Source organism: Somniosus microcephalus, chromosome 3 (genome assembly GCF_052327205.1).
Source record: "Somniosus microcephalus isolate GS21.2 chromosome 3, FLI_Smic_1.0, whole genome shotgun sequence".
Taxonomy (NCBI): Eukaryota; Metazoa; Chordata; class Chondrichthyes; order Squaliformes; family Somniosidae; genus Somniosus; species Somniosus microcephalus.
In genome coordinates, this window is record NC_140989.1 from 124,153,373 (window position 1) to 124,180,692 (window position 27,320).

Below are 27,320 nucleotides of genomic sequence, written 5' to 3' on the forward strand. Positions count from 1 at the left end.
CCTTCTGGCTCAGGATCGACTGTGCTACCCACTGAGCCATGGCTAACACCAAAGTACCAAATAGATCTTTAACTTGATGCCCGGGCATAAAATGGTGCGTTGCAGATTGGCCGCCCATTGTGGTGACTGCCAGATTATCATGGATTTCAATGGCAGTGAAAACTGGGCGGTTTCGATGACGAGCGCCCGATTCCCAGCAATAGTTTTATTCCCGGTGAAATTTTCTCTTTCAGATGCTGACAGACCTGCAGCATTTTGTGCTTTTAATATAGATTTGCAGCATTTCTTATGGAAGTGATTGCTGTTTAAAATTGGCTGCTCCATGTCTGGAATCGATGCTGCACTGTTCGCACCAGGTATTAATCAGCCTCTGTATTTCTGAATAATTGAGTGAACCTTGTATAAAATACACTCTCATTTACATTTTGGGCAGGGATGCAAAACATAAATGATCTCAACTGATTTTGAATAGTAGCCTCAGGAAGATCTTGATTGACAGGTTTAGAAAGGCAACACCTTCACTGGTGCAGTGTTTAGACTAAGCCACATACTGTTCTCTCTAAATTTAAATGTATCTAGCTCATAGGAGACTTAGCACTCACACCGTTACCATCAAACCATCCTGAAAGGCAGCTTTTTATTTTGAATGAATATTAACTGTAAAGTAACTATCTGTCGCTTTAAGAATAGAAACCTGATCTGCTTGGCCCAGCATTTTTGAGTCGTAAAAGCATCTTTCTGAACTGATTATGGTGTTTAATGGGCCAGCACTATATGCTCGGAAGACATTTACATTTTTTTCTGTTTAGTAATTCCACCATGTTCGATGCTGGGATAGGGGGGCAGTTTATGTTGTGCACTGGCCTCCTGTGCTGTGCAATCTGCCCTGTTTACCCTGTGGCCGCATCCAGCAACCAGCAGCAACACTATTGATTTGGATTCCGAAGCTCAATGTAAACATTTCAAATTCACACCTTGGAGGGGTAGTTGAATCTGAGGAGGCAACTTCGGGGGCTACAAGATGAGTTTGACAAAGTATATAAAATCAACAACAACTTGTATTTATATAGCGTCTTTAACGTAGTAAAACATCCCAAGGCACTTCACAGGAGTATTATAAGATAAAAAAAATTGACACCGAGCCACATAAGGAAAAATTAGGGCAGGTGACCAAAAGCTTGGTCAAAGAGGTAGGTTTTAAGGAGCGCCTTAAAGGAGGAAAGAGAGGTAGAGAGGCGGAGAGGTTTAGGCAGGGACTTCCAGAGCTTAGGGCCTAGGCAACAGAAACACGGCCACCAATGGTTGACTGATTATAATCAGGGATGCTCAACAGGGCAGAATTAGATGAGCGCAGATATTTCGGGGGGGTTGTGGGGCTGGAGGAGATTACAGAGATGGGGGGGGGGTGGGGGTGCGAGGGCATGGAGAGATTTGAAAACAAGGATGAGAATTTTGAAATCGAGGCGTTGCTTAACCGGGAGCCAATGTAGGTCAGCGAGCACAGGGGTGATGCAGGAGCGGGACTTGGTGCGAGTTAGGGTAGAACGTGGGAGGCTAGCCAGGAGTCCGTTGGAATAGTCATGTCTAGAGGTAACAAAGGCATGGATGAGGGTTTCAGCCACAGATGAGCTGAGGCAAGGGTGGAAATGGGCGATGTTATGGAGGTGGAAATAGGCAGTCTTAATTATGCCGCAAATATGTGGTCGGAAGCTCATTTCAGGGTCAAATATGTCACCAAGGTTGCGAACAGTGTGGTTCAGCCTCAGACAGATGTTAGTGAGAGGGATGGAGTCAGTGGCTAGGGAACAGAGTTTGTGGCGGGGACCAAAAACAATGGCTTCGGTCTTCCCAATATTTAATTGGAGAAAATTTCTGCTCATCCAGAACTGGATGTCGGACAAGGAGTCTGACAATTTAGAGACCATGACGGGGTCGAGAGAAGCGGTGAGGTAGAGCTGGGTGTCGTCAGCATACATGTGGAAACTGACGTCGTATTTTCAGATGATGTCGCCAAGTGGCAGCATGCAGATTATCAATAGGAGGGGGCCAAGGGGTAACAATGCGGGAGTAGAAAGAAAAGCCATTGCAGGTGACTCTCTGGCTACGATTAGATAGATAAGAATGGAACCAGGCGAGTGCAGTCCCATCCAGCTGGACAACGGTGGAGAGGCGTTGGAGGAGGATGGGGTGGTCAACCGTGTCAAAGGCTGCAGACAAGTCAAGAAGGACGAGGAGGGATAGTTTACCCTTGTCACAGTCACAAAGGGTGTAATTTGTGACTCTGATGAGAGCCGTTTCAGTACTGTGGCAGGGGCGGAAACCTGATTAGAGGGATTAGAACATGGAGTTGCGAGAAAGATGGGCATGGATTTGGGAGGCGACATTATGTTCTGAACGGATGGTCTCAATCTTAGAGACAAAGAAATCCATGAGCTCCTCACACTTGTTGTCAGAGGTGAGGGTGGAGGAGACGGGAAAGAGGTTTAAGAAGACGGTTAGTAGTAGAGAATAGAAGCCGGGGTTTATCTTTGCATTCCAGAATGATTCTGGAATAGTGAGCAATTTTAGCAGATGAGAGCAGGATCCGATAATGCTTTATGTGGTCCAGCCAGATCTGGCGGTGAATGGCTAAACCAGTTGTCCGCCATATCCATTCAAGTCTGCGTGTCTTGGACTTGAGATGAGGGCCGTACTGGGGGAACGGCCAGGGGGAGAGAGAATAATTGTTTTAGTAGGGACTAGGGCATCAAAAGTGGTGGTTAGTGTGTGGTTGAGCAGATCGGTAGCTGCAGAAATGTCCCCGTGAATGGAGGGCCAAAGGCTGGACAGTTGGGATTTCATAAGTGCAATTGTAAGGGAAAGTTGGGAGAGAGTTTTTCCCCCCCCCAGAGGCGGACACCGAAGGAAGTAGGGTTTGGGGGGTGGGGGGGTGGGGGGGGGTGGGGGGGGGAACTGGTGGAGGAGGAAGGGGGATGTGGGTGGATAGCAATACGAGGAAGTGGTCAGAGATGGCCTTATCTGCGATTGAATCATTGGGAGTAGCGAGGCCATGAGAGATGGCAAGGTCGAGGGGGTGGCCGTGGAAATGGGCCAGGGAGTTTACATGGAGGGAGAGATTAAGGGAGGATAGGAGGCTAGTGAACTCAGAGGAGAGAGAGCATGGTGAATTGAGATGGAGGTTGAAATCGGCAAAAAATGGCAGATGAAATTGAATTTGGACAAGAGTAAATTACCAAATACAAGAAGGGAAAATGGGCAACAGGAAAAGTTCATGAATGGTGTTGAAATAGCTCAGGATGAAGTTTAAAGAGATCAATGGGTATCTGTAGACTTGGCGCTGAAAGGGGCTGATTTTAGTCTCCGGTTAGGCTGGGAAATGGACGCAAAGGGATAAGACGGAGCATAAAAATACCGATTAGTCGTGAAAGGTCTCTGCCTATTTCGTACATTGTTGTTTCTCAGAAGGCTTGGAGTGAGCAGTGGAAGCCCTTTTTAAGTAGGCAAGAGCTTCATAATGATATTGAAATGATCAGGAAATTATGTCACTTAGATAGACATGATTTTGCATAATTTATGACATAATTATACTTGTTACTCATCATAGTCACGTAACCTGGAGTCCCCAGACCCAAAGTTTATCATTGGAGTACCAAAGCATTCAAAGGGGCAAAGGTCTGTTTGTGAATGTGAAGGAATTTTGTCAGAAGGATCTTGGGGACTAGCTTTGTAAGCTTCCTAGCCCTTTGGACTGTGGGCGCCCCTGTAGGAATCTCCATTCTCAGCTTTATGCAGGAAGAGAAAGACCAACAAAGCATGTTAAGCAGAGCTGGTTGTGTCAGTAGGTTGTTCCAGCCTAAAATACCCTATAATGTTCATCCTAAGTCAAGGCGAATAGCATAGATGCATTTAAGGGGAAGCTAGATAAACACATGAGGGAGAAAGAAATAGAAGGATATGTTTATGGGGTGAGATGAAGAAGGGTGGGAGGTGGCTCGTGTGGAGCATAAACACCAGCATGGACCTGTTGGGCCGAATGGCCTGTTTCTGTGCTGTAAATACTATGTAATACTTTGTTGCATACATCACAATAGAAAAGGTATTCCATGCCATTTAAGGACAGGCAAATCTCACCAGGCGAAATCGACATAGCGCCCCTACAGGTGCATTTAGTGCAGTCAAAAATTTATTGATGAATCCACTGCATGTAAACATACTGTGCACTCTACAAATATCTCAGTGTTCACCGACACACACTGGGAAGCTGTAATTTTAGATTTTAAAACGAGTGGATTGATTGACATCACTTGCTATAGTGTAGTCATGTTCCTCACCTGATATAAGGGTTGTTCTGTGCAGCAAGCTGTAATAAATGACTGTTGTTATTGTCTGATCCAGAATGAAGATTCCTGCCCTTTGGTCTTTCAGCTTTCAATGATGCAGGTGGGAGTTCAGCACTGTCTCCCGTCAAAGGATCTCCTCTTTGTAAGGCCTCCAGAGTTTCTGGGAATATCAGGAGAATTTGAGAAAAAAGTATTAAAAAGATTAATTTAAAGCATAAATATAAACAGAAAATGCTGGAAATACTCAGCAGGGGAGGCAGCATCTGCGGAGAGAGAAACAGAGTTAACGTTTCAGGCCTTTCGTCAAAACTGGAAAATGTTAGAGATGTAACAGATTTTAAGCAAGTACAGAGGCAGGGAAAGAACAAGAGGGAATGTATGTGAAAGGGTGAAGGACAGGAGATATTAAAATGGATCAGAATCATTACCTGTTGTCTGAAAAAAATGTGAGCAGTGGTTATGATCTAAAATTGTTGAACTCAATGTCGAGTCCTGAAGGTTGTAAACTGCCTAATTGAAAGACGAGGTGCTGTTCCTCAAGCTTCCGTTGAGCTTCATTGGAACTGTGTAGGAGGCCGAGGACAGAGAGGTCAGAGTGGGAGTGGGACGGAGAATTAAAATGGCAAGCGACCAGAAGCTCAGGGTTACACTTGCGGACTGAACGGAGGTGTTCAGCAAAGCGATCGCCCAATCTGCGCTTGGTCTCCCCAATGTAGAGGAGACCGCATCGTGAGCAATGAATACAGTATATTTAAAGCATAACTTGGAGGACAACAGTAATGTTTTTGGACTAAAAAGAACTAGGTTAAACAAAGCACTTGGAGATATCTTGGAAGTTGCTGATAAAAACTCAAATAAAAATACTTTCTAAAACAATGAGTTTTTAATTTCCTTTAACTAAAGAGACTTCTGGTGATTTTAAATTGAGTGCTTTGATTTACTTTCAGAATGGGCTGTCCACTTAGTAATAAGTCAATGAATACAGACCCCATTGACAACACCTTGATTTGTCACATCAACATAAGTGACTACATATTAAACATTCCATTATTATGTCTCAGTAATCAAAAACGAGGCTTTTTTTAACTAATGGTTGCTACATATTTAAATGAATACCCAAAAGTGAATCATTTTTATGACTAGAAATTGAAAAGCCAAAAATATTTTCATTCCCACATGCATTTTAATTCCTTTTAACATAAATAACTTTAGCTGTAACTAGGTTAGGTAAACTCTTCTCATATTTAATCTTGTCTGCAGCCAAAATGCACTCCTATTGTGTAAAATATGTTGTATAATTTCTTTTACCTGTACAAGCTGTTACTATAGCAGGTTTAAGGTAATACACAAGCCTGTGTCAGTATGAGTAGCTGGGCTATACAAACCAGGAGAGTCCCAGGTTCAGTCTGCTCTGCACTGAGCTAGTAGTCTCATTCAGGCAGTGGGAGGGCCACTAAAGTTGACCTCAGAGCCAGGTAGGGGAAGGAAAATTGGGCAGGTTTCCTGCTCCTGATTGCCATCTAGTAACCACTCTGCTGGAGGTGTATGTGGAGAGTTGGGTGAAGGCTGCATTGCACTCAGCTGTGATGTCCCCATGTTAGAATAGCCTATTGACGCTCAATGTCTAGGGTCAACACATGAAGAATGGGCATTTACACGAGGCGCTGCTGGGTAACTGATACCCATACAATCAAACTCCTGCAAGAAGTAAATGCTTTCAGGAAAGGAGGAGGAGAGAAAATTAGTCGTATGGGGAAGGAATAAAAAGCAAAACCTTGTGTAACCGGGTGATGTAGGGTCACCTGGGATCCAGGTTTGAACCGAGCCAAGACTAACGGGATTATGGTTTCTCAGCAAGTTTTAAGGATTCCATCTGAAATGCAGTCTCAATTTTATAACAGGCAGTCTCAACATAGGGCCTAAGAGGCATGGATGGATAATACAAAACTGCCTATAATTTAGCAATGTCACTCAAAAGGGCTTAAAGATGGCATAGTATTGAGAGCTTTAGTATGCATCTGGTGGTGCTATACCTGACTTGAGTGCTCAGTGCTGACACCAATGCCAAAAGTGGAAAAGTATTTCATTCCCCAGCATGGACATTCCTCATCTTGCACAAAAGCTCACAAAAAGGAATACATGATAAAATCATAAATTTACAATTATGTTTCATTCCCAGCCAGCTTGTAAAAATAAGGAAATATATAATTAAACAGTTTAGGTTTTGGAATGATTTAGCAGCATTTCAGCATTGAACTATTTTCACTAAACTGACTCTCTTGCGAGGTTTTGGCAGGTACTTACAACAAACACCCTGCAAACGTGTGAATTAAATACTTTTGAAATGTTATTAATGTCATATCTGACTGCACACCTAAAGTGTAAATTAATTTACACCACAATGCCTACAGACTTTTGTCAATGTTAATACTCCAGCACTTGTTTGGAATGTGCTACATTATACTTAAATCCAACAGCAGTACAAAAAAATCAATTCAGGTTATATTGCTGGAGGCTCACATTTTATATGAAGCAAGTCAGAGTTTATTTGACTTTGATCTTTGTTTTTCGACAGTATGTCACTGCTTAAGTACAATTATGACTCATTGTACCAATGGTATTCAATGAGCCCATCTGCAAAAGGAGCAAGGAATCTGACAAGACCAAGTTATTTGTTAAGGTTGGAGAAAATCCAATAAAATGCCAAGTTCCAGGTACAGTTTTATTTTCCTTTTTAATCGTTTGTTTCAGTTCTAGATATGCACTTGTGAGAAAAGAATAAATAGGGTCACAACCCTCTGCAGAAGCAGAGTCAATTCTGCTCCAAACTGTACAGCAGGAAACATGTTGTGCAACATCCCTCGGAGCTCCATCACGTTCATCACCAAAAAGAGCTCCATCCAGTGACCAACCTGAGAACCAGTAAACTCTCCCGTAGAAGGAGAATGACAATCGCCACTGAGATTCAATGCTTTACCAACTGGTTGCCTGGAAGATGTTTTTAAATTCTGTGGTAAATTACAATACCACTACAGATAGTTTATGCATAATTATTTTGACATGTAAATGGCTCATTACACACACATCTTTGAAAGGAATCCAGAAAATAATTAGACCAAAGCACTTATTAAGATTTGTAAAAATAAAACAATATACAGGTGATGCCAAAAAAAGTATTTTTCTATTTTGTGTTGTTGCATTAGATGGTGTAAAGGTGAAAGCAAAGTGGATTATAGGGCTTAAAGGAGCGTAGAAAATGCATTCAATGACGGGAGGTGCAATACAGGAAATAGCCAAACATCAGGCAATGTCAGTACAATCCATAACCATGTACTTGTAAATACAATCCTACTTTTTCCCAAAAAAGGCAGGAAAAAAGGATTACCTTCTGATGTAATACTACACCATACAGATTATGAAGGTCCTAGGTTTGAACCATGGTCTGTGCTGAGTTAGCTGGTCTCAGTTAGAGTACTACTGTGGTAGGGGTGATACAATTGAAAGCATTCCTGATCTAAGGAAAATTAAAACCAGCCAATTTGACCATTCCTGATTGCTATATAGTGATTCTTATTGAAAAATGCCATGTGGATGTCATAAGAACATATGAAAGTGTAGAGAGGGGAATGGTCATTTGGCCCATAGAGCCTGTTATCTCCAAAGGACCATGTCCAGTTTGCATTGTCCTGTCCTCTTAAAGTACTTACATTTGCTGAGGGAGGCAATAAAACTTAAGTAAAACTTCCAAAAAACAAAACTGTGAATCTCCTCCATTATGTCCTGAATTACGAGTCACTTAGTGCTCCAAAAACTATTTACTCATCTACCTATGACTACATTTCTCCTCGTAACATTCAATTCCATTTCTAGTCAAATGGGAACAGGATTGGGCTTGGTTGTGATGCCAGTGCCCCCAGCCCCCACATGGTTGAACAGCCTGTCAACACTCACTGTCTGGGCTCATACACATGAATGACTGCTTGGGCAAGGTACAGGAAACTTTCGTTTATCCGGAGGTTAAATGTCCGGAAAGCTCTATCTACCGGCGAAATTCAGGAGTCGGTTCAGATAATTTTTTTTCTTTTCATTGCTTCTTTTCTCCAGTCCTGGCTCTGCAAGCGTCTCTGTAGCTAAGCAACAGCTTCAGCTAGACGCTTGCAAGCTGCGCCGACTGTTTTGAAGCAACAGGGTTTGTTGCTTCACATGGAGCTCTGAGCTCCGTATGTTTTAACATTAGCGCTGGTTTCTACAGCAGTTTTGATCTAACGGCACCAGCTCGGTCCCGGATACCAGAAAGTTTCCTGTATCAGAAAACTACTGCTGGCTGCAGTCCAGCTTGAGATAGTGTCTTAGAAAAGGAGGAGAAAATAGTAAGAAAGGCCAAGGGAGTGCTCTCTGTACAAAGTGTTTTGTTTAGAAAGTAATCAGATTATCTTTTGCTTGTTAGGAGATATATCAGTTTAAGCAATATATCTTTGACATCATTGAGTCTCACTATTTTGAGTCTGCACTTGCAATAAAATGAAAGTTAATGGGCTTGCTCCAGGAACATCCCTGTAACTTATGTCATTGCATAACCCATGATGGCAAAACAAAAGACATGCTGCTTAAATGAAGGTATCTCCTAACAGGCAGAATAGATATTGGTAGTCTTTTTAATGTAAGAGATGGAGGTACATTTTTTATCCTTAGAGCACTCCCATAGCCTTCCCTCCTCCTTTAATAACTCAAAATGTTAAGTTCAATCCTTACGAAACCCGACAGATATCAGGTCAAAATTCGTTAATTGGAAAATTACCATCCACCAACAGTTCAGCAATAATGTCTACTTATGCTATTAAGGATAACAAATTCAAAAAGTATGCTAATTAGATCTACTATGAATATGCAGTTAGGTGAATATAAAATAGACATTTTCTAATAACCCAAATTCAGTAGATGCCACTTACACAGTCATAGTACACAGACACAGAAAATATCTATGGTTGAACATTGAGGTAGAAAAATAAGCACACAGTGGAATTCAAATCTGTCCTTTGTGAAGTTCCAACCGTCATTTATCTTTAGTTCCTTGTGTAGATGAGCCCCTTGGCTACATTGTCATAAGGCACAACTGGAATACTACATTGCCTCAGAAGAATTGAAAATCTCTGCTCCCAACACACACACACACATATTTTCAGATCCAGGCAAGTAGGCAAGCTTGCTGTTTTTTTTTGTGAGAGCCACTAAATTGGCTCAGTCACAATTATTGACAGCACGAATATGTAGAAATCTTAAAATTAATCCGCAACTAAATCCTCCCTTGAATGAATCACAAGACTTGAATTCAAACTCTGATCTTCAATTGGAAGTCAGTCTTCCAATAACCTTTTCCTGTTCTTAACAATCCTTAAGTTCTTATTCCTAACTCAAAAACTCTTGCTGTTTGTGGGCACCTGTGAAACAATGCACTTTTAAAAATATCAGAACATAAAACCCAGGAAGGAAAACGTAACTTTTCTTGAATAAAATTCTAATATATCAAAAAGCATGTTCATTTATTATTTTTAAGTAACACTCAGTAATATGTTGATACAGGACTTAAATAGAGGGATTATTACAAATTAGCTGATGGGAGGGGTGGTGCATTTAAGGATCACTGTAAGAAATAAGTCTTCCTGCTGATCACTTGATCTATTTTACTGTACTACTGGTAAGCAGCCAATTACATATTCAGTTGGACAGCTTAATGATCTTCTAATGGTGTTTAAACTAAAAAAAGTGGCCAACTATGACACAGTAGATAGTCTGGCTGAATGGCTATATGAGTGTTGGGTTACAAAAAAATACATTTCTTTGCTTTAAGCTCACCACAACGATGTTATTTGGACACACGGCTGATGTCTGGACCCACTGAGTACGGGATTCCAGCCTTTTAAGAGAAAGAATTTGTATATTTTAAAAAATGAAACCCAGAGCAGCATTTGCCCAAGTTAGATCTATCTCAACTGGCACTGAACATTGGAAAATCAGAACTGGGTTCGTTATTTCTGCCACTTTGGCAGTAACCATTCACTGGCATGAAAATAGATTTTCTGTCATGGTGATCATTACTACCAAGTACAAATTGTGGTGGGGAAATAAAAATAAAATATATGAAGTGGAACACCAACTGGAAAATCTAAACCTAAATATCTATTTTATGTTATTTAAAAAAAAATAACAATGCACATTGGAGGACAGTTGCCACATTGCAATAACATTTTGTATTTAAAGCATTAAGCACAAAATTGAAATGCATAAACCTTTTTTTCCCAATTTCCATAAACCTGAGGAATAAAGACAACACAATCTATGTAGTACCACCTCTACTATAATTAGTCTCATCGTGACTAGAAAGTAGTTAATTATTTTACTTTTGTAAACATGCAATACAAAATAACTTCAAAATACATCAAAAAAGAATTCCCCCACTGTTATGAATTTGGGACTGCTTAGCTTAAATTGTCTCTCTGCATCCTGTGTTATAACCCAAGGCAGAACCACTCTCCCCTAAGTCCCCTGTATTTCAAAGACTTTTGCCACCTGCCTCTACAGCACCCGGTTTCCACAAGCCTGACTGGCATCTTTGGTGTTCTATTCTTAAAGGGCCCTCACTCTGTGTCAAAAAGCCTGTCCCTCTCACCCACCAACAGGTTTAAAGGGTTTTCCAGCACTATGGTGAAAGGTGTCTTTCAATTACCCAGACAAATTATTGTTTGGTTTCTGGTAAATACTACTTCTGATAAGCAAATTAAACCACCTTTCATCTAGAAGCCTTTTTAAAAAACTTGCATAAATGCACATTGCTTTTAAAAACGTGCAGAAGTAATTCTAATTCCAACTCCTGTTGTTGGAAAAATGGTCAAACATGACAGCCTTTGTAAACTTTAAAACTGAGTAAGTTTTAATAAGTCTTTGAATGAACCATTGGAATTACAATTATGAAGACTTGGATCTTTCTGGAGTAGTCTATAAATCCCACCATTTGCTAAACTTTAGAAAGTAAAATCTTAGTCTTTGATACGGTATTGACCAGCAATGTAATCAGTTCTCATAAAAAGTGTGCAGAGACAAAATTGTGAAATATATTTATTATATATTACAAGAATGAACAGCTGTAAATGCAAACATCAGATCATGTACAATTTACGAACATGAACTCTCTCCAGCTTGTTTAATCTGAGGGAAGTGAATAACCACATGTAAAACTTCCAGAAAGTCTTGCTTGAGGCTCATTAGTTCTGTACTCTTATCCTTGTGTTCTACTCTCACAGCAGAAGTTAAATAACATGTTTACATGCATATTATCAATGCCTTTGAGCATTTTTACAGCCGATTGTGCCCCTCTCAATCTTCTTCAATGAAAACAAGTTTAAATGAATTCTGTGTGCCTTTCCTCATAAATTAAGAGGTTCCCAAGTCCTAGAGTCGTTGCTCTCACTCTTTTCAACTCTTCCAAACATCCAACCAGGTGAGCAAACTCTCCTTCACAACTTAGTAGTACTTAAATAGTTTTCAGTATCACTACTGAAGACATTGGTTTGATTTCTAAACAGCTGGCTCAAATCGAATGGGTTAATCAAAAATACAGTGATTAGGGCCAATTTTAACATCAGGTGGATAATGGGAGGGTGGTGAGCAGAGGGTGCCCATCTCCTGACCTTTATTGCCAGGGTGAGGTCCCAGCCTTTTTGAGGCCTGGGTCTCATTTACATGCCGATGGTGAGCTGCGTCCCAACACCATTTTCAGGCTGCAATCGCCCCCATTACACTGCTGGAGTGTGTTGAAAACGGCCCCAAGTGAGTTTACAGAATGGCTACCTTTTGAAGTATCACCAAGCAGTGGGATAAGTGAATAGAACAGAGGAGTTTTATGCTCAAAAAAGCACAATGCTGCAGGTATTTCCGGGTATTTCACTATACAGTAGCTGGAGTAGTGGGCATTTCAAGCATAGGAGGCTTAGGAGGTGCACAACTCGCCGCATTTATTACCCTAGGCAGTAGATACACTGCAACAGAGTTAGCTACGATGAAAGATCAACACGAGTAGCCTTGCGGTCTGCAGTGAGGCTGTGCCCGAGGTGTGCCATCCGTCATATGCACGGCACTGGCAGTGGAAGTGAAGGTCACTACTGCCCTCACCTTTTATGCCACACAGTCTTTATGGGCACCTACAAGGGGATATCTCTGGAGTCCGCTGCTTTTCTGTGCCCTACTCCATTAAGGAGGTAAATTTAAGCTGTGCTTTGACATGCACTGACACTTCAGCATAGAACAGGAGCTGAGGCAGCCGAGATTTTTCTAAATGCTGTGCTCCCCAAGGAAAAGGCATCATTGGCTTGTATCCATGTAGCCATTTTGTGCCCACCATCAACCAAATAATGTAGACTAGGCCTATATTCCCTAGAGTTTAGAAGAACGAAAGGTGATCTCAATGAAACATATAAAATTTTTAAGGGATTTGACAGGGTAGACGCTGGGAAGATGTTTCCCCTGGCTGGGGAGTCTAGAACCAGGGGTCACAGTCTCAGAATAAGGGGTCAACCATTTAGGACTGAGACGAGGGGAAATGTCTTCACTCAGATCTCTACCCCATAGGGCTGTGGATGCTTAGTCGTTAAGTATATTCAAGTCAGAGATCGATAGATTTATGGGTACTAAAGGGAACCAAGGGATATGGGGATAGTGCGGGAAGGTGGAGCTGAGGTAGAAGATCAGCCATGATCTTATTAAATGGCTTGAAGGGCCTACTCCTGCTCCTATTTCTTGAGTTCTTATGTGCTAACCCTATAGTATAACTAAATAGACAATGCTATTATTCAGTCACTGTGCAAATGGCATGCAAACACAGCCAGAAAATAATACATCTCAGTGTGGGGATACATGATACTTTCATTCTGAGACAATCAAATGTGACCTAGTTCTTTGAAGGAAAAAGATGGACGGCTAACTCCTTAGAGGTATAGCTTACATAGTGAAACCATGGCCAATGACACCCCCTCATAATCTTGCACTTAAGTAGAGTACAGATATATTGTGGCACAAGAGTAAACGAGGGCCCTCATTGAATAGACATTTGAGATACTCAAGCAACACTTTAGATGCTTAGACAAGTCAGGGTAAGCCTTATGTTTCAGAGAAGGTCTGCAAAATGATCATGGTATGTGACATGAATCTTATCATTCATGTGGAAATGACTTATGAAGTAATACTGGGCGGCCTGCTGGTGGCGCTGTCCAGGGAGAGTATAAATACTCGGGCATGGGCCCAGCTTGCTCAGGACATTCTTTAACAGGAACTAGTGAAGGACACAACTAGATCTCCATGTTGAAAACCAGTTGATTAAAGCCTTGTTTAATACTCAGACCAAGTGCCTAGTAGTTTTCTTACGTCAGTATGCTGTACAATATTGCTATGGAGAGCAGCCTCATGATTGATTTGGATGGGAAGCAGCTGCAAGTGATGGGTAATAGTGAGCAGCAGAAACCGCAGGCAGTGAAATAGGTCTATTAGGGTCTCATTTACCAGTTCTTCTGGTGATCTCTGCAATTTAAGATCACTATTTTCTATTTCACAATGCCGGAACCTGTTTCCAGTATATACTCGTTAGAAGATGGTTCCTCTACTTTCTAGGCAAAATAAGGGTGTTGGATAAAGTGAAGCAAGAGACCAGTATTGCAGAGAAAGAAAGAAAAGACTTGTATTTCTAAAGCGCCTTTCACGACCTCAGGACGTCTCAAAGCGCTTTACAGCCAATGAAATACTTTTGAAGTGAAGTGTAGTCAATGTTGTAATGTAGGAAATACGGCAGCCAATTTGCACACATCTATCATCCAAAGTCAAAATTACCCATCTTGACTTGAGTATTCCCAAAGTTTAGTCAGAGAAATAATGGCTGATCTAAGCCATTTTCGGTGTCAGATAAACAGGCTGACAGTACAGATGGGTCGAGAGGTGGTGGAGAGGTAGACAGTGTAGCAGTGGAAGTTGACCCCATGTCTGTGAATAATGTTGGCAAGGTCAGCATGTAGATGCAGAAGTGGAAGGAGCCAAGAATGAATACTCGGGGACTCCCAAATTGACAGTGTAGGGTGAAAAAGAAAGAAAGACTTGTATTTATATAGCACCTTTCACGTTCATCGGACATATCAATGCACTTTACAGCCAATGGAGTACTTTTTGAAGTGTAATCACTGTTGTAATGTGGGAAACGCGGCAGCCAATTTGCGCACAGCAAGGTCCCACAAACAGCAATGTGTTAATGACCAGATAATCTGTTTTTTTTTGTTATGTTGGTTGAGGGATAAATATTGGCCAGGACACCAGGGATAACTCCCCTGCTCTTCTTCAAAATAGTGCCATGGGATCTTGAGAGAGCAGACAGGGCCTCGGTTTAACGTCTCATCCGAAAGACAGCACCTCCAACGGTGCAGAACTCCCTCAGCACTGGACTGGAGTGTCAACCTTGCTTTATGTGCTCAAGTCCCTGGAGTGGGACTTGAACCCACAACCTTCTGACTCAGAGGCAAGTGCGCTACCAACTGAGCCACAGCTGACACGGTGGGGAAAAAAAGCCATTGATAGAGATATTCTGGCTATGATTGGATAGGTATGAAGAAACCAAGAAAAGGCAGTCACACCTAGTGGGGCAACAGCGAAGAGATGTTGGAGGAGGATGGTATCAATGGCTGCAGAGAAGTCAAGGAGGAATAAGACATCCTGGTCGCAATTGTAGAGAATGTATTTTGGGGCTTTGGTTAGGGCGGTTTCAGTGCTGTGGGCCACAATATTAATAGAGTAAATAAGGGTACCAGAAGCAGTGGGGCAAGGAGGGCATTTTCCCTACCTACATTGACAGTGGAGCCCTGCTATCCAGGGGCTGTGTGATGTCCAGTGGAGCTTTGTAAGAGGTTCAAAAACAGGCAAATCAAAAATCTCACTGAAGAAGCACCAGCCTCAGACATTGCAGTGAGCCATATTGTTACAAGAACATAAGATATAGGAGCAGGAGTAGGCCACACGGCCCCTTGAGCCTGCTCCACCATTCATTATCATGGCTAATCTTCTACATAGAAACATAGAAGATAGGAGCAGGAGTAGGCCATTCGGCCCCTCGAGCCTGTTCCGCCATTTAATGAGATCATGGCTGATCATCCAAATTCAGTACCCTGTCCCTGCTTTCTCCCCATATCCCTTGATCCCTTTAGCCTTAAGAAATATATCTAACTCCTTCTTTAATATATTTAATAAGTTGTCCTCTACTGCCTTCTGTGGTAGAGAATTCCACAGGTTCACCACTCTCTGGGTGAAGAAATTCCTCCTCATCTCAGTTCTAAATGGCTTACCCCTTATCCTTAGACTGTGACCCCTGGTTCTGGACTCCCCCGCCATCGGGAACATCCTTCCTGCATTTAGTCTGTCTAGTCCTGTTAGAATTTTATAGGTTTCAATGAGATCCCCTCTCATTCTTCTAAACTCTAGCGAATGTAAGCCTAATCGACCCAATCTCTCTTCATACGTCATTCCTGCCATCCCAGGTATCAGTCTGGTGAATCTTCGCTGCACACCCTCCATGGCAAGAACATCCTTCCTCAGATAAGGCGAACAAAACTGCACACAATACTCAAGGTGTGGTCTCACTAGTCACTGCCTGCCACTCAGAAAAAGACCCGTTTATTCCAACTCTTTGCTTCCTGTCTGCCAACCAGTCCTCTATCCAACTCAGTACCTTACCCCCAATCCCATGTGCTTTAACTTTGCATGCCAATCTCTTATGCGGGACCTTATCGAAAGCCTTCTGAAAGTCCAAATACACCACATCCACTGGTTCTCCCTTATCTATTCTACCAGTTACATCCTCAAAAAATTCCAGTAGATTAGTCAAGCATGATTTACCTTTAGTAAATCCATGTTGACTTTGTCCGATCCTGTCACTGTTTTCCAAGTGCTCTGCTATTACATCTTTTATAATGAACTCTAGCATTTTCCCTACAGATGTCAGGCTTACCGGTCTATAATTCCCCGTTTTCTCTCTACCACCTTTTTTAAATAGTGGGGTTACATTAGCTACCCTCCAATCCATGGGAACTATTCCAGAGTCTATAGAAGTTTGGAAGATGACCAGCAATGCATCTACTATTTCCAGGGCCACTTCCTTAAGTACCCTAGGATGTAGATTATCAGGCCCTGGGGATTTATCGGCCTTCAATGCCGTCAATTTCCCTAACACCATTTCCCTACAAATACTGATTTAATTCAATTCCTCCCTCTCATTAGGCCCTATGTTCCCCGACATCTCTGGAAGGTTATTTGTGTCCTCCTTTGTGAAGACAGAACCAAAGTATGTATTTAATTGGTCTGCCATTTCTTTGTTCCCCATGATAAATTCCCCTGATTTTTCCCAATCTTTTTCTCTTCACATATCTATAGAAGCTTTTACAGTCAGTTTTTATATTCCCTGAAAGCTTACTCTCATATTCTATTTCCCCCTCTTAATTAATCCCTTTGACCTCCTTTGCTGAATCCTAAACTGCTCCCAATCCTCAGGTTTGCTGCTTTTTCTGGCCAATTTATATGTCCTCTCCTTGGATCTTATGTTATCCCTAATTTCCCTCGTTAGCCACAGTTGAGTCACCATTTTGTTTTATTTTTATGCCAAACAGGGATGAAAAAATTCAGTAGTTCATACATGCGATCTTTAAATGTTTGCCATTGCCTATCCACCGTCAACCCTTTAAGTAACGTTCCCCAATCCATCCTAGCCAACTCGCGCCTCATACCATCGTAGTTTCCTTTATTTAAATTCAGGACCCTAGTCTCTGAGTCAACTACTTCACTCTCCATCTTAATGAAGAATTCTATCATATTATGATCGCTCATCCCCAAGGGGCCTCGCACAACAAGATTGCTAATTAATCCTTTCTCATTACATAATACCCAATCTAAGATGGCCTGATCTCTAGTTGGTTTCTCGACATATTGGTCCAGGAAACCATCCCGTATACACTCTAGGAATTCCTCTCCACAGTATTGTTATTAATTTGGTTAGCCCAATCTATATGTAGATTAAAGTCACCCATGATAACTGCTGTGCCCTTATTGCACGCGTCTCTAATTTCCCATTTAATGCCATCCCCAACCTCAGCATTACTGTTTGGGGGTCTGTATACAACTCCCACTAACGTTTTCTGCCCCGTGGTATTTCTCAGCTCTACCCATACAGATTCCACATCATCAGAGCTAATATCCTTCCTTACGATTGTGTTAATCTCCTCTTTAACCAGCAATGCTACCCCACTTCCTTTTCCTTTTAGCCTTTCCTTCCTGAATATTGAATACCCCTGGATGTTGAATTCCCAGCCTTGGTCACCGTGGAGCCATGTCTCTGTAATTCCAATTACATCATATCCGTTTACATCTATTTGCGCAGCTAATTCATCTACCTTATTACGAATGCTTCTCGCATTAAGACACAAAGCCTTCAGGCTTGTTTTTTTAACACCCTTAGCCCTTTTAGAATTATTATTTACTGTAGCCTTGTTTGATTTACACCCATGATTTCTCTGCCTTCCACTTTTGCTTTTCTCCTTCCTGTCTTTTGTTTCCATCCTTGCTTCCCTTTCCTCTGTCTCCCTGCACAGGTTCCCAACCCTCTGCCATTTTAGTTTAAACCCTCCCCAACAGCACTAGCAAACACTCCCCCTAAGACATCGGTCCCAGTCCCACCCAGGTGCAAACCGTCCAGTTTGTACTGGTCCCACCTCCCCCAGAACCGGTTCCAATGTCCCAGGAATTTGAATCCCTCCCCCTTGCACCATTCCTCTAGCCACGTATTCATCTGAAATATCCTTCTATTTCTACTCTGACTAGCACGTGGCACTGGTGGCAATCCTGAGATTACTACCTTTGAGGTCCTATTTTTTAATTTACCGCCTAACTCCCTATATTCAGCTTTTAGGACCTCATCCTGTTTTTTACCTATATCGTTGGTACCTATATGCACCACGACAACTGGTTGTTCACCCTCCCCCTCCAGAATGCCCTGCAGCTGCCCAGAGACATCCTTGACCCTTGCACCAGGGAGGCAACATACCATCCTGGAGCCTCGTTTGCGGCCGCAGAAACACCTATCTATTCCCCTTACAATAGAATCCCCTATCACTATAGCTCTCCCACTCTTTTTCCTCCCGTCCTGTGCAGCAGAACCACCCATGGTGCCAGGAAGTTGGCTGCTGCTGCCTTCCCCCGATAAGCCATCTCCCTGAACAATATCCAAAGCGGTATATCTGTTTGAGAGGGGGATGGCCACAGGGGACCCCTGCACAACCTACCTGCGCCTACTACTCGGCCTGGTGGTCACCCATTCCCTTCCTGCCTGTGCAGCCTTTACCTGCGGTGTGACCAACTCCCTAAACGTGCTATCCACGATGTCCTCAGCATCGCGAATGCTCCAGTATGTAACCATTCGCAGCTCCAGCGCCGCAATGCAGTCTGTCTGTAGCTGCAGCTGGATACACTTCCCGCACACATGGTCGTTAGGGACACAGGAGAAATTTAAGAAGTGTCCCTGATTTCCCACATAGCGCAGGAGGAGCATGCCACTGGTCTGAGCTGTCCTGCCATGACTTACCCTTTAATTAATTTAAATTAAATCAAATCAATACCACTAATTACACTACAATTAAATGATATACTCAAGGGCCCTTGGTTACTAGCACTCCCCGATACACAACAGAGACCTTAGAAAGTATAACCACAAAATTTAAGACCTTCTAAATTTTATAACTATTAATCTTAACTGTCAAACTATAGAGTAATATAAATACTCACCTGGCCGTACTCACCCAATCAGCTGCTTCCTCTTACCCGCGTCACTTTTTGAATCGTGACGTGGCTCCGGAACGCGGTCGCCGGTCTGTGAGATTGACCCCCCTTGGGTCAGAGCGATCATAATATGATCGAGCTCTCAGTCGAGATGGAGAGTGAGGAAATTGCATCAGAGACTAAGGTCCAGAACTTAAATAAAGGGAATTACGAGGGTATGAGACGGGAATTGGGTAAGATTGATTGGGTGGTGTTTCTGGGGGGATTGACAGTGGATAGACAATGGCAAGCATTCAAAGATAGAATGGAAGAATTCCAGAACATGTTTATACCGGTTTGGCATAAAAATAAACCTAAAAAGGTGGCTCAACCGTGGATAACGAGGGAAATTAGGGACAGCATAAAATCAAAAAAAAGGGCATATCAACTGGCAAAAAAAAGCACCAGACCGGAAGATTGGGGGCAGTACAGGATACAGCAAAAGAGGACAAAGGGATTAATCAGGAAGGGGAAAATAGAATACGAAAGTAAACTTGCAGCAAACATAAAGACAGACTGCAAAAGCTTTTATCGGTATATCAGGAGGAAAAGACTGGTAAAATCCCAAGTCGGTCCCTTGCAGTCCGATTCGGGAGAATATATAATGGAGAATAAGGAAATGGCAGACCAATTAAACTCATACTTTGGTTCTGTATTCACAAAGGAGGACACAAATAACCTCCCAGGAATATCGGCAAACATAGGGACTAATGAGAGGGAGGAGCTGACAGAAATTAGTATCTCTAGGGATATGGTGTTGGGTAAGTTGAGGGGACTGAAGGCCGACAAATCCCCGGGGCCTGATAAACTACATCCTAGGGTACTTAAGGAGGTGGCCCTGGAGATAGCAGATGCTCTAAGGATCATCTTCCGGAACTCCATTGACTCGGGAACAGTACCCGTGGATTGGAGGGTAGCTAATGTTACCCCAATATTTAAAAAGGGGGGTAGAGAGAAAGCAGGGAATTATAGACCAGTAAGCCTTACATCGGTTGTGGGCAAAATGCTAGAGTCCATTATTAAGGATAAAATAGCGGAGCACTTGACAAATGGGGAAAGGATCGGACAGAGTCAACATGGATTTACAAAGGGTAAATCGTGTTTGACTAATCTGCTGGAATTTTTTGAGGAAGTAACTGGTAAAATAGATGGGGGAGAGCCAGTGGATGTGGTGTACCTTGACTTCCAGAAAGCCTTCGATAAGGTTCCACACAAAAGATTATCATGCAAAATTAAGGCTCATGGGATTGGGGGCAAAGTATTAACGTGGATAGAGAACTGGCTGGCGGATAGAAAACAGAGAGTTGGAATAAACGGCTCGTTTTCGGAGTGGCAGGCAGTGACCAGCGGGGTGCCGCAAGGATCTGTCCTGGGACCCCAGCTGTTCACAATATATATAAATGATCTGGATCAGGGAATTGGATGCAATATTTCCAAATTCGCTGACGACACTAAACTAGGAGGAGGGGTGGGCTCTGATGAGGATGTCAGGAGGCTACAGTGCGATTTGGACAGGTTGGGGGAATGGGCGGATACGTGGCAGATGCACTATAATGTGGATAAATGCGAGGTTATCCACTTTGGGGGTAAAAACAGGAGGGTAGATTATTATCTAAATGGCAATAGATTGGGAGATGGGGAAGTGCAGAGGGACCTGGGTGTTCTTGTGCACCAGTCACTGAAGGAGAGCATGCAGGTGCAACAGGCGATTAAGAAGGCAAATGGTATGTTGGCCTTCATATCAAGGGGGTTCGAGTATAGGAATAGGGATACCTTACTACAGCTGTACAAGGTGCTGGTGAGACCGCATCTGGAGTATTGTGTACAGTTTTGGTCGCCCCATCTGCGGAAGGATGTTCTTGCCATGGAAAGAGTGCAGCGGCGATTCACCAGGCTGATACCTGGAATGGCGGGAATGAACTACGAGGAGAGATTGAATAGTTTGGGCTTGTACTCACTGGAGTTTAGAAGATTGAGAGGGGATCTCATCGAAACATATAAAATTATGGCAGGCCTGGACAGGCTGAATTCAGAGAGAATGTTTCCAATGGCAGGGGAGCACAGAACCAGGGGCCACAGTCTAAAAATAGCGGGCAAATCATTTAAAACAGAGATGAGGAAGAATTTCTTCACTCAAAGAGTGGTGAGCCTGTGGAATTCCCTGCCACAGAGGGCTGTGAAGGCTAATTCAATAAATATTTTCAAGAGAGAATTGGATATATTTCTGAAGGCTAAGGGGATTAAGGGTTTCGGAGAAAAGGCGGGGACGGGGTACTGAACTGGTAAGATCAGCTAAGATCTCAGATGAAGATCAGCCATGATCTCATTGAATGGCGGAGCAGGCTCGAAGGGCCGAATGGCCTACTCCTGTTCCTATCTCTATGTTTCTATGTTTCTATGTAAGCCTCTGTATAAAAGCCCGCAAAAGTGAGTTTAAGTACTCACTGTACCGCCGCTCTCTGCTCCTCCCAACACTGGCCTCTGTTTAAAAAAAAAAAAAAGCCCGCGAAAGTGAGTTTAAGTACTCCACTTTCCCACCCTACCCTCATATCCCTTGATTTCCTTAGTGCCCAGAAATCTATCAATCTTGGTCTTGAATATACTCAATGACTGAGCATCCATAGCCTTCTGGGGTAGAGAATTCCAGAGAATCATGACCCTCTGAGTGAAGACATCTATCCACATCTCAGTCCTAAATGGTCGACCCCTTATCCTGAGACTGACCCTTAATTCTAGACTCTCCAGCCAGGGAAACAGCCTCTCAGCATCTAATGGACCTGTTATGAACACAAAATGGCTGCCTTGGTCCTTTCAGTTGCTGCAGCACTGGATTTTCCTTTGCACCGGGAACCCACCATGAATATGCCATGAGGAAAATTGGGCTGGTTCTGGGAGGAGTCACACTGACTGGTGGAAATGCAGTTTCAGTGCTATTCTGGCACTAAATTCACCACAGGAGAAAATCTAGGCCTCCGTGTGGCAACACATTACCCATTCAAAAAACCCAAATCCGACGTGCAGTGCGAATTTCTCCATTACATACAAAAATCTTAACATTTAAAAATTTTTTGCACACGTGTTTGTATATTGCTCTGAGCTTGGAAGACCCAGGTTGGAACACTTTTAAACAAATACAAAGTGGTTTTGGAAGCACGCCGATGAAAAAACGCTGGTATAATTTTAAAATCAGGTCCCACAATGAAGCCAGGTAGTCTCGCATTGCTTGGGTTTTGTAACAAATATAGTATAACTCCAGCCAAGCGCAAAGCCATATTAAAAAAAAGTGTCATGGCAATGCATTGGATCTCTTGAGAACTTCTTAAATTTAGTGTGAAATCTCTCTCAGGTTAGCAGAAAGTAGACTCCCTCGTATCATTACCCATCTGGATATGGAGCTGTACCTAGGAGTACAGGCATGTGTGTGCAGAGTACCTTTACGATTGAGTTCAACACAACTGGCTATGTAATTCAAGTCTGCTGGCTGCAAGTCATACTTTACAGATACCAATCCCAGAGAGTATCTACAACATAACTAGGGCAGCCCAAACTCAGCTAGAATTGATACTTGGGCTTCACTGTGATAGTAAGTTGCTATTCAAAGTCAGGCCATTAAGAACAGCAAAGGCAAGGTCCCCTTGCTAAATTGAAGAAGGGAAAACTGGCAGGAGTTGTACCTCAGATTATAGTTGAACATTTCCTAAATAGCAGAAGTCCCCACATCCATTGTCTATGATTTGTGACCTGGAAGGCTAGAAAGCAGATTTGAGAATAAAAGATCTTGAGTAGGACAATAACAAAGTCAATAAGACCTGCTTGTACAAGGAAAGCTTGTATACAAATACCAGGAAATAAGCAATGAGAAGAGTGCCCACCTTCAAAGAATAGTGACATGAAACGTCATTAAAAGTTCAGCCAGTACTATTTTTTGGCAGCTAGGTAGCTTCTTGCTGAACAGAAACATTTTACTCTTGTAATTGTAAAATATTCATTCCAGTCTGACTGGTAACTAGATTATAATGCTTGTCATAAATGCTCCACTATGACAGTTATTATTGAGGTTGGGAAGCCTCTGAGGCGATGGCCGGAAACAAAAAACTATCCTATCATCTTAAAGGTAAAAGGCAGCATACAAACATGTGGAGCCACCTGTATCCCTCAAGGCTTCCTTATAGATTGTACTCTTCAAAGATTTGCAAACTAGAACACTTCAAACAGATTTCAGTCAACACAGCAATAAGACACATATGCAAAGTACAAGTCTGTGCAATGTTGGAAAACGGCCCCTATATATTACAGACAAATACCATCACATATGGTATTGGTCAACTTTTTGATGATTTCTATATTTTAAATGATAATAGTGTCGATGTTTGACAATTTCCAGCCTGAATCAAGAGAAACTGCTATCAAGTACGTTCTTGTGACTCTTAAATGTTTGCCTTCCTAAATTTTTCTGATTATTGTCTCTTTAAGTTCTAGCACCTACACTAGACCACAGACCAAGTGAGCGACTGGCCCAGACCGAGCGCGCGACCGGCCCAGAACAAAAGTGTGACCGGCCCAAACCGAGAGAGCAACTGGCCCAGACCGAGAGAGCAACTGGCCCAGACCGAGAGAGCGACCAGTCTGCTCCCAGCCCCTGTCGATTGATCATTGGAAGGGACGGAAGAGCAGGGGAGACTAGCTCATCCCTCTTGGGGTTTCCTCTTGCTCACTTCTGCCTAAGGGCATAACAACATTGAGCACATGTGGAAATAGACTGTGTTCTACTACTCCAAGGTACAGGTTTACTACTAACATGTTAAAGAAATTCCACTGATGAAAGGGTTACCAAATCAGTTCATGAAGAAAGCTTGAATACGATCAGGTTTCTTCAAATTTATCTTTAAATTTTAAAAGCCAAATGTAGCCAGGAACTTCTAACTTGTGAATAAGACATTCTTGACATCACTAAAAATTTTAATGAATTGCTGTCATCATAGCACAATATATTTGAAGTAAGGTGAAGAAAATGTATAGGGTTTCTTTACTTACACGTGACCCGACAAGCAAAATAAGGAAGAGAATGTGTGAAAACTGTAACCCTGATGGAGAATGTATATTTTTGTGTTAATTGTGGCATAGAAATTTTAGTGACACAGACAATAGCAGCTTGAGGCAGGGAAGCTTAATGTTTACTTGCTTCATGTATACCTGTCTCACAGGGTATTAGGAAAAATAGAAAAGTATGAACTGGAGTTCAAGTCCTGAAAATTAACAGGAAATACCTGGAGGCAATAAGATAAAAGAGAAGGTTCATTACAAACATGACTTAAAAGTATAGCATGAAAACATGATTGACAGATCCGAACTTCCATTTCAGGGTGTTACTAAGGGGACAGTAGACAGTGTACTCTCTAGTACAGAACTTAGTAACTGCCCTTCAGTTCCTGGAGTCCTATTGTTGCAGAGACATATTCTTGAGCATAATGGAAGCTTTTTTGCTTGCAGGCATTTAGCAGGATAGCGTGCCATCAGTCTAGCAATCCAAGGATGCCAATTTAATTAAAACAGCTTTAAGTGAATTGCCTTTATCAGTTAATGAGAGCTTACTGTAGTAAATGGGTGTGTTTAGCTACAAAAATCTTAAAGATGTAAAGTGCCTTCTGACATACTGTACAATCAGATATGGGCCAAAAGGCAACTTAACAACAACAACTTGTATTTATATAGCACCTTTAACGTAGTAAAATGTCCCAAGGCGCTTCACAGGAGTATTAAAAGACAAAATATTTGACAACGAGCCACATAAGGAGAAATTAGGGCAGGTGACCAAAAGCTTGGTCAAAGAGGTAGGTTTTAAGGAGTGTCTTAAAGGAGATAAGAGAGGTGGCGAGGCGGAGAGGTTTAGGGAGGGAATTCCAGAGCTTAGGGCCTAGGCAACAGAAGGCACGGCCACCAATGGTTGAGCGATTATAAACAGGGATGCTCAAGAGGGCAGAATTAGATCACAGGGTCTCTTCATAACACTAACGCTGTCAAATTGCCTTTGCATTAGTAACTGACTTGGTGCGAGTTAGGACACGGGCAGCCGAGTTTTGGATGACCTCAAGTTTACGTAGGGTAGAATGAGGGAGGCCAGCTAGGAGTGCGTTGGAATAGTCAAGTCTAGAGGTAACAAAGGCATGGATGAAGGTTTCAGCAGCGGATGAACTGAGGCAAGGGTGGAGACGGGCGATGTCATGGAGGTGGAAATAAGCGGTCTTAGTTATGCTGCGGATATGTGGTCAGAAGCTCATTTCAGGGTCAAATATGACCCCAAGGTTGCGAACAGTGTGGTTCAGCCTCAGACAGATGTTAGGGAGAGGGATGGAGTCAGTGGCTAGGGAACGGAGCTTGTGGTGGGGACTGAAAACAGTGGCTTCGGTCTTCCCAATATTTAATAGTTAAACTAGATGGGCAAACAGTCTGAACACTTTGACCGAGATGATAAAGGCCCTACAAGAGGTGCTTAGCAGGTTGAGAACTTCTTCACAGGAAAGGGAAAATAAATTAGAGACATTGTGCAAGCGAGTGACAGAGCTCTCTGTAGTAGCTAGTTCCAGAGTGCCAATCATGGGGCCTAGAAGCAAGTCCGAACATGCCACGGGATCGGTGAGGTGATTTGTACGGCTGCACTTTTAGGAATGGTACAATTTGATTTAATGATATCTGTATTACTGATGGCTTAGAGCATAATCAGCATCATGCTGAACGTGAAGTTTTTTTTAAATTCGTTTTTTTATGGGATGTGGGCGTCGCTGGCAAGGCCAGCATTTATTGCCCATCACTAATTGCCCTTGAGAAGGTGATGGTGAGCCGCCTTCTTGAACTGCTGCAGTCCGTGTGGTGAAAGTACTCCCACAGTGCTGTTAGGTAGGGATTTCAAGGATTTTGTCCCAGCGACGATGAAGGATTGGCGATATACTTCTAAGTCAGGATGGTGTGTGACTTGGAGGGGAACTTGGAGGTGGTGGTCTTCCCATGCGTCTGCTGCCCTTGTCCTTCTAGGTGGAAGAGGTCGCAAGAAGTGACTTTTTATGTTGCATGGTAACAATACCGCACGTTAAGACAACTTAATTTTGAAAAAACTTGACATAAAGCAACCATGTTTTGGGGTTTAGTCAAACAGTAACATCTAGCAGGAATTTAACCTATGGCAAGCTCTATTCTGTCGACTCATAGGCTATCTCAATAGTTATAAAATGGGCACTTTTTCTTTGCATCTCATTGTGAGTCTTAGCAAGTCGGAGAAATTATTCATATATTTTATGCCATTTGCTGTAGTTCATTCTACCACTTTTAGATGTTTTATTGTTTTCTGTTATAGTATATACAATTTGTAATTGTGTATAGGCTGGCCAGAAAGGTGCTCATGAGTAAACAGTGACAAGTTAATGGACCTTTTCAGTTGTAAGAAAGAACAATCTCCATGTATTCCAAATAATGGTTTCAAGATTTTCACAGGCTATTAACACCTGATTTCCCTGCATATCAGTTCGACTGATATGAAATCTGTGCCATCTTAGCCTAAGGTTACAAATATTCCAAAGTGGATTTTCTACAATTTAACTGAAAAAAACTGCAGCCAAGCTTTTTTGGGAAATAATCAATTCTGCAATAGGTTACGCCATTGAACTTTGCATATTGAAAGCCCCATAAATCTTAGATGCAACAATGAAAAATGCCACACCACCTGCAGAAACACAAGATGAACAAGACAACATTTCAGACTGTCGTAAATAGGTGCGTTTAGCAACAAAAAAGGAATATATTTGTCTTAAAACAGTAATAGGTCTCATTGTAGCAATGCAAGTTCAGAAAGCAATTTAAATAGAAAAGAACAGGAAGCAAGGAATGTACCTAATGAGGGGGGAACTCCTGTGCAATATCATGAAAGGAATTTGGGATGTTCCAATGCAAATTCTAAAAAGAAATTAAAATAAGGTATGTCCAACTATTGTAAATTAATTATTTTCTTGAAGTTCAGGTCTCTTACATCTTGTTCATTGTTCTTTGTAATCCAGACCAGGAAGAGGTAATAAATTAAAAAAATACAATATAGAATGTTGCTTT

The 27,320-nt window shown here is 42.3% G+C and overlaps 1 protein-coding gene across 1 annotated transcript in view; it reads right to left on the reverse strand.

Annotated features, from left to right (window-relative positions):
- Positions 1 to 27,320, reverse strand: part of wdpcp (WD repeat containing planar cell polarity effector) — a 322,735-nt gene that overhangs the window by 16,707 nt on the left and 278,708 nt on the right. Inside the window, exon 15 of the mRNA XM_085981577.1 lies at positions 4,332 to 4,500. Coding sequence (XP_085837703.1) covers positions 4,332 to 4,500 — 169 coding nt within the window. The remainder of the gene's footprint in view (positions 1 to 4,331; positions 4,501 to 27,320) is intronic.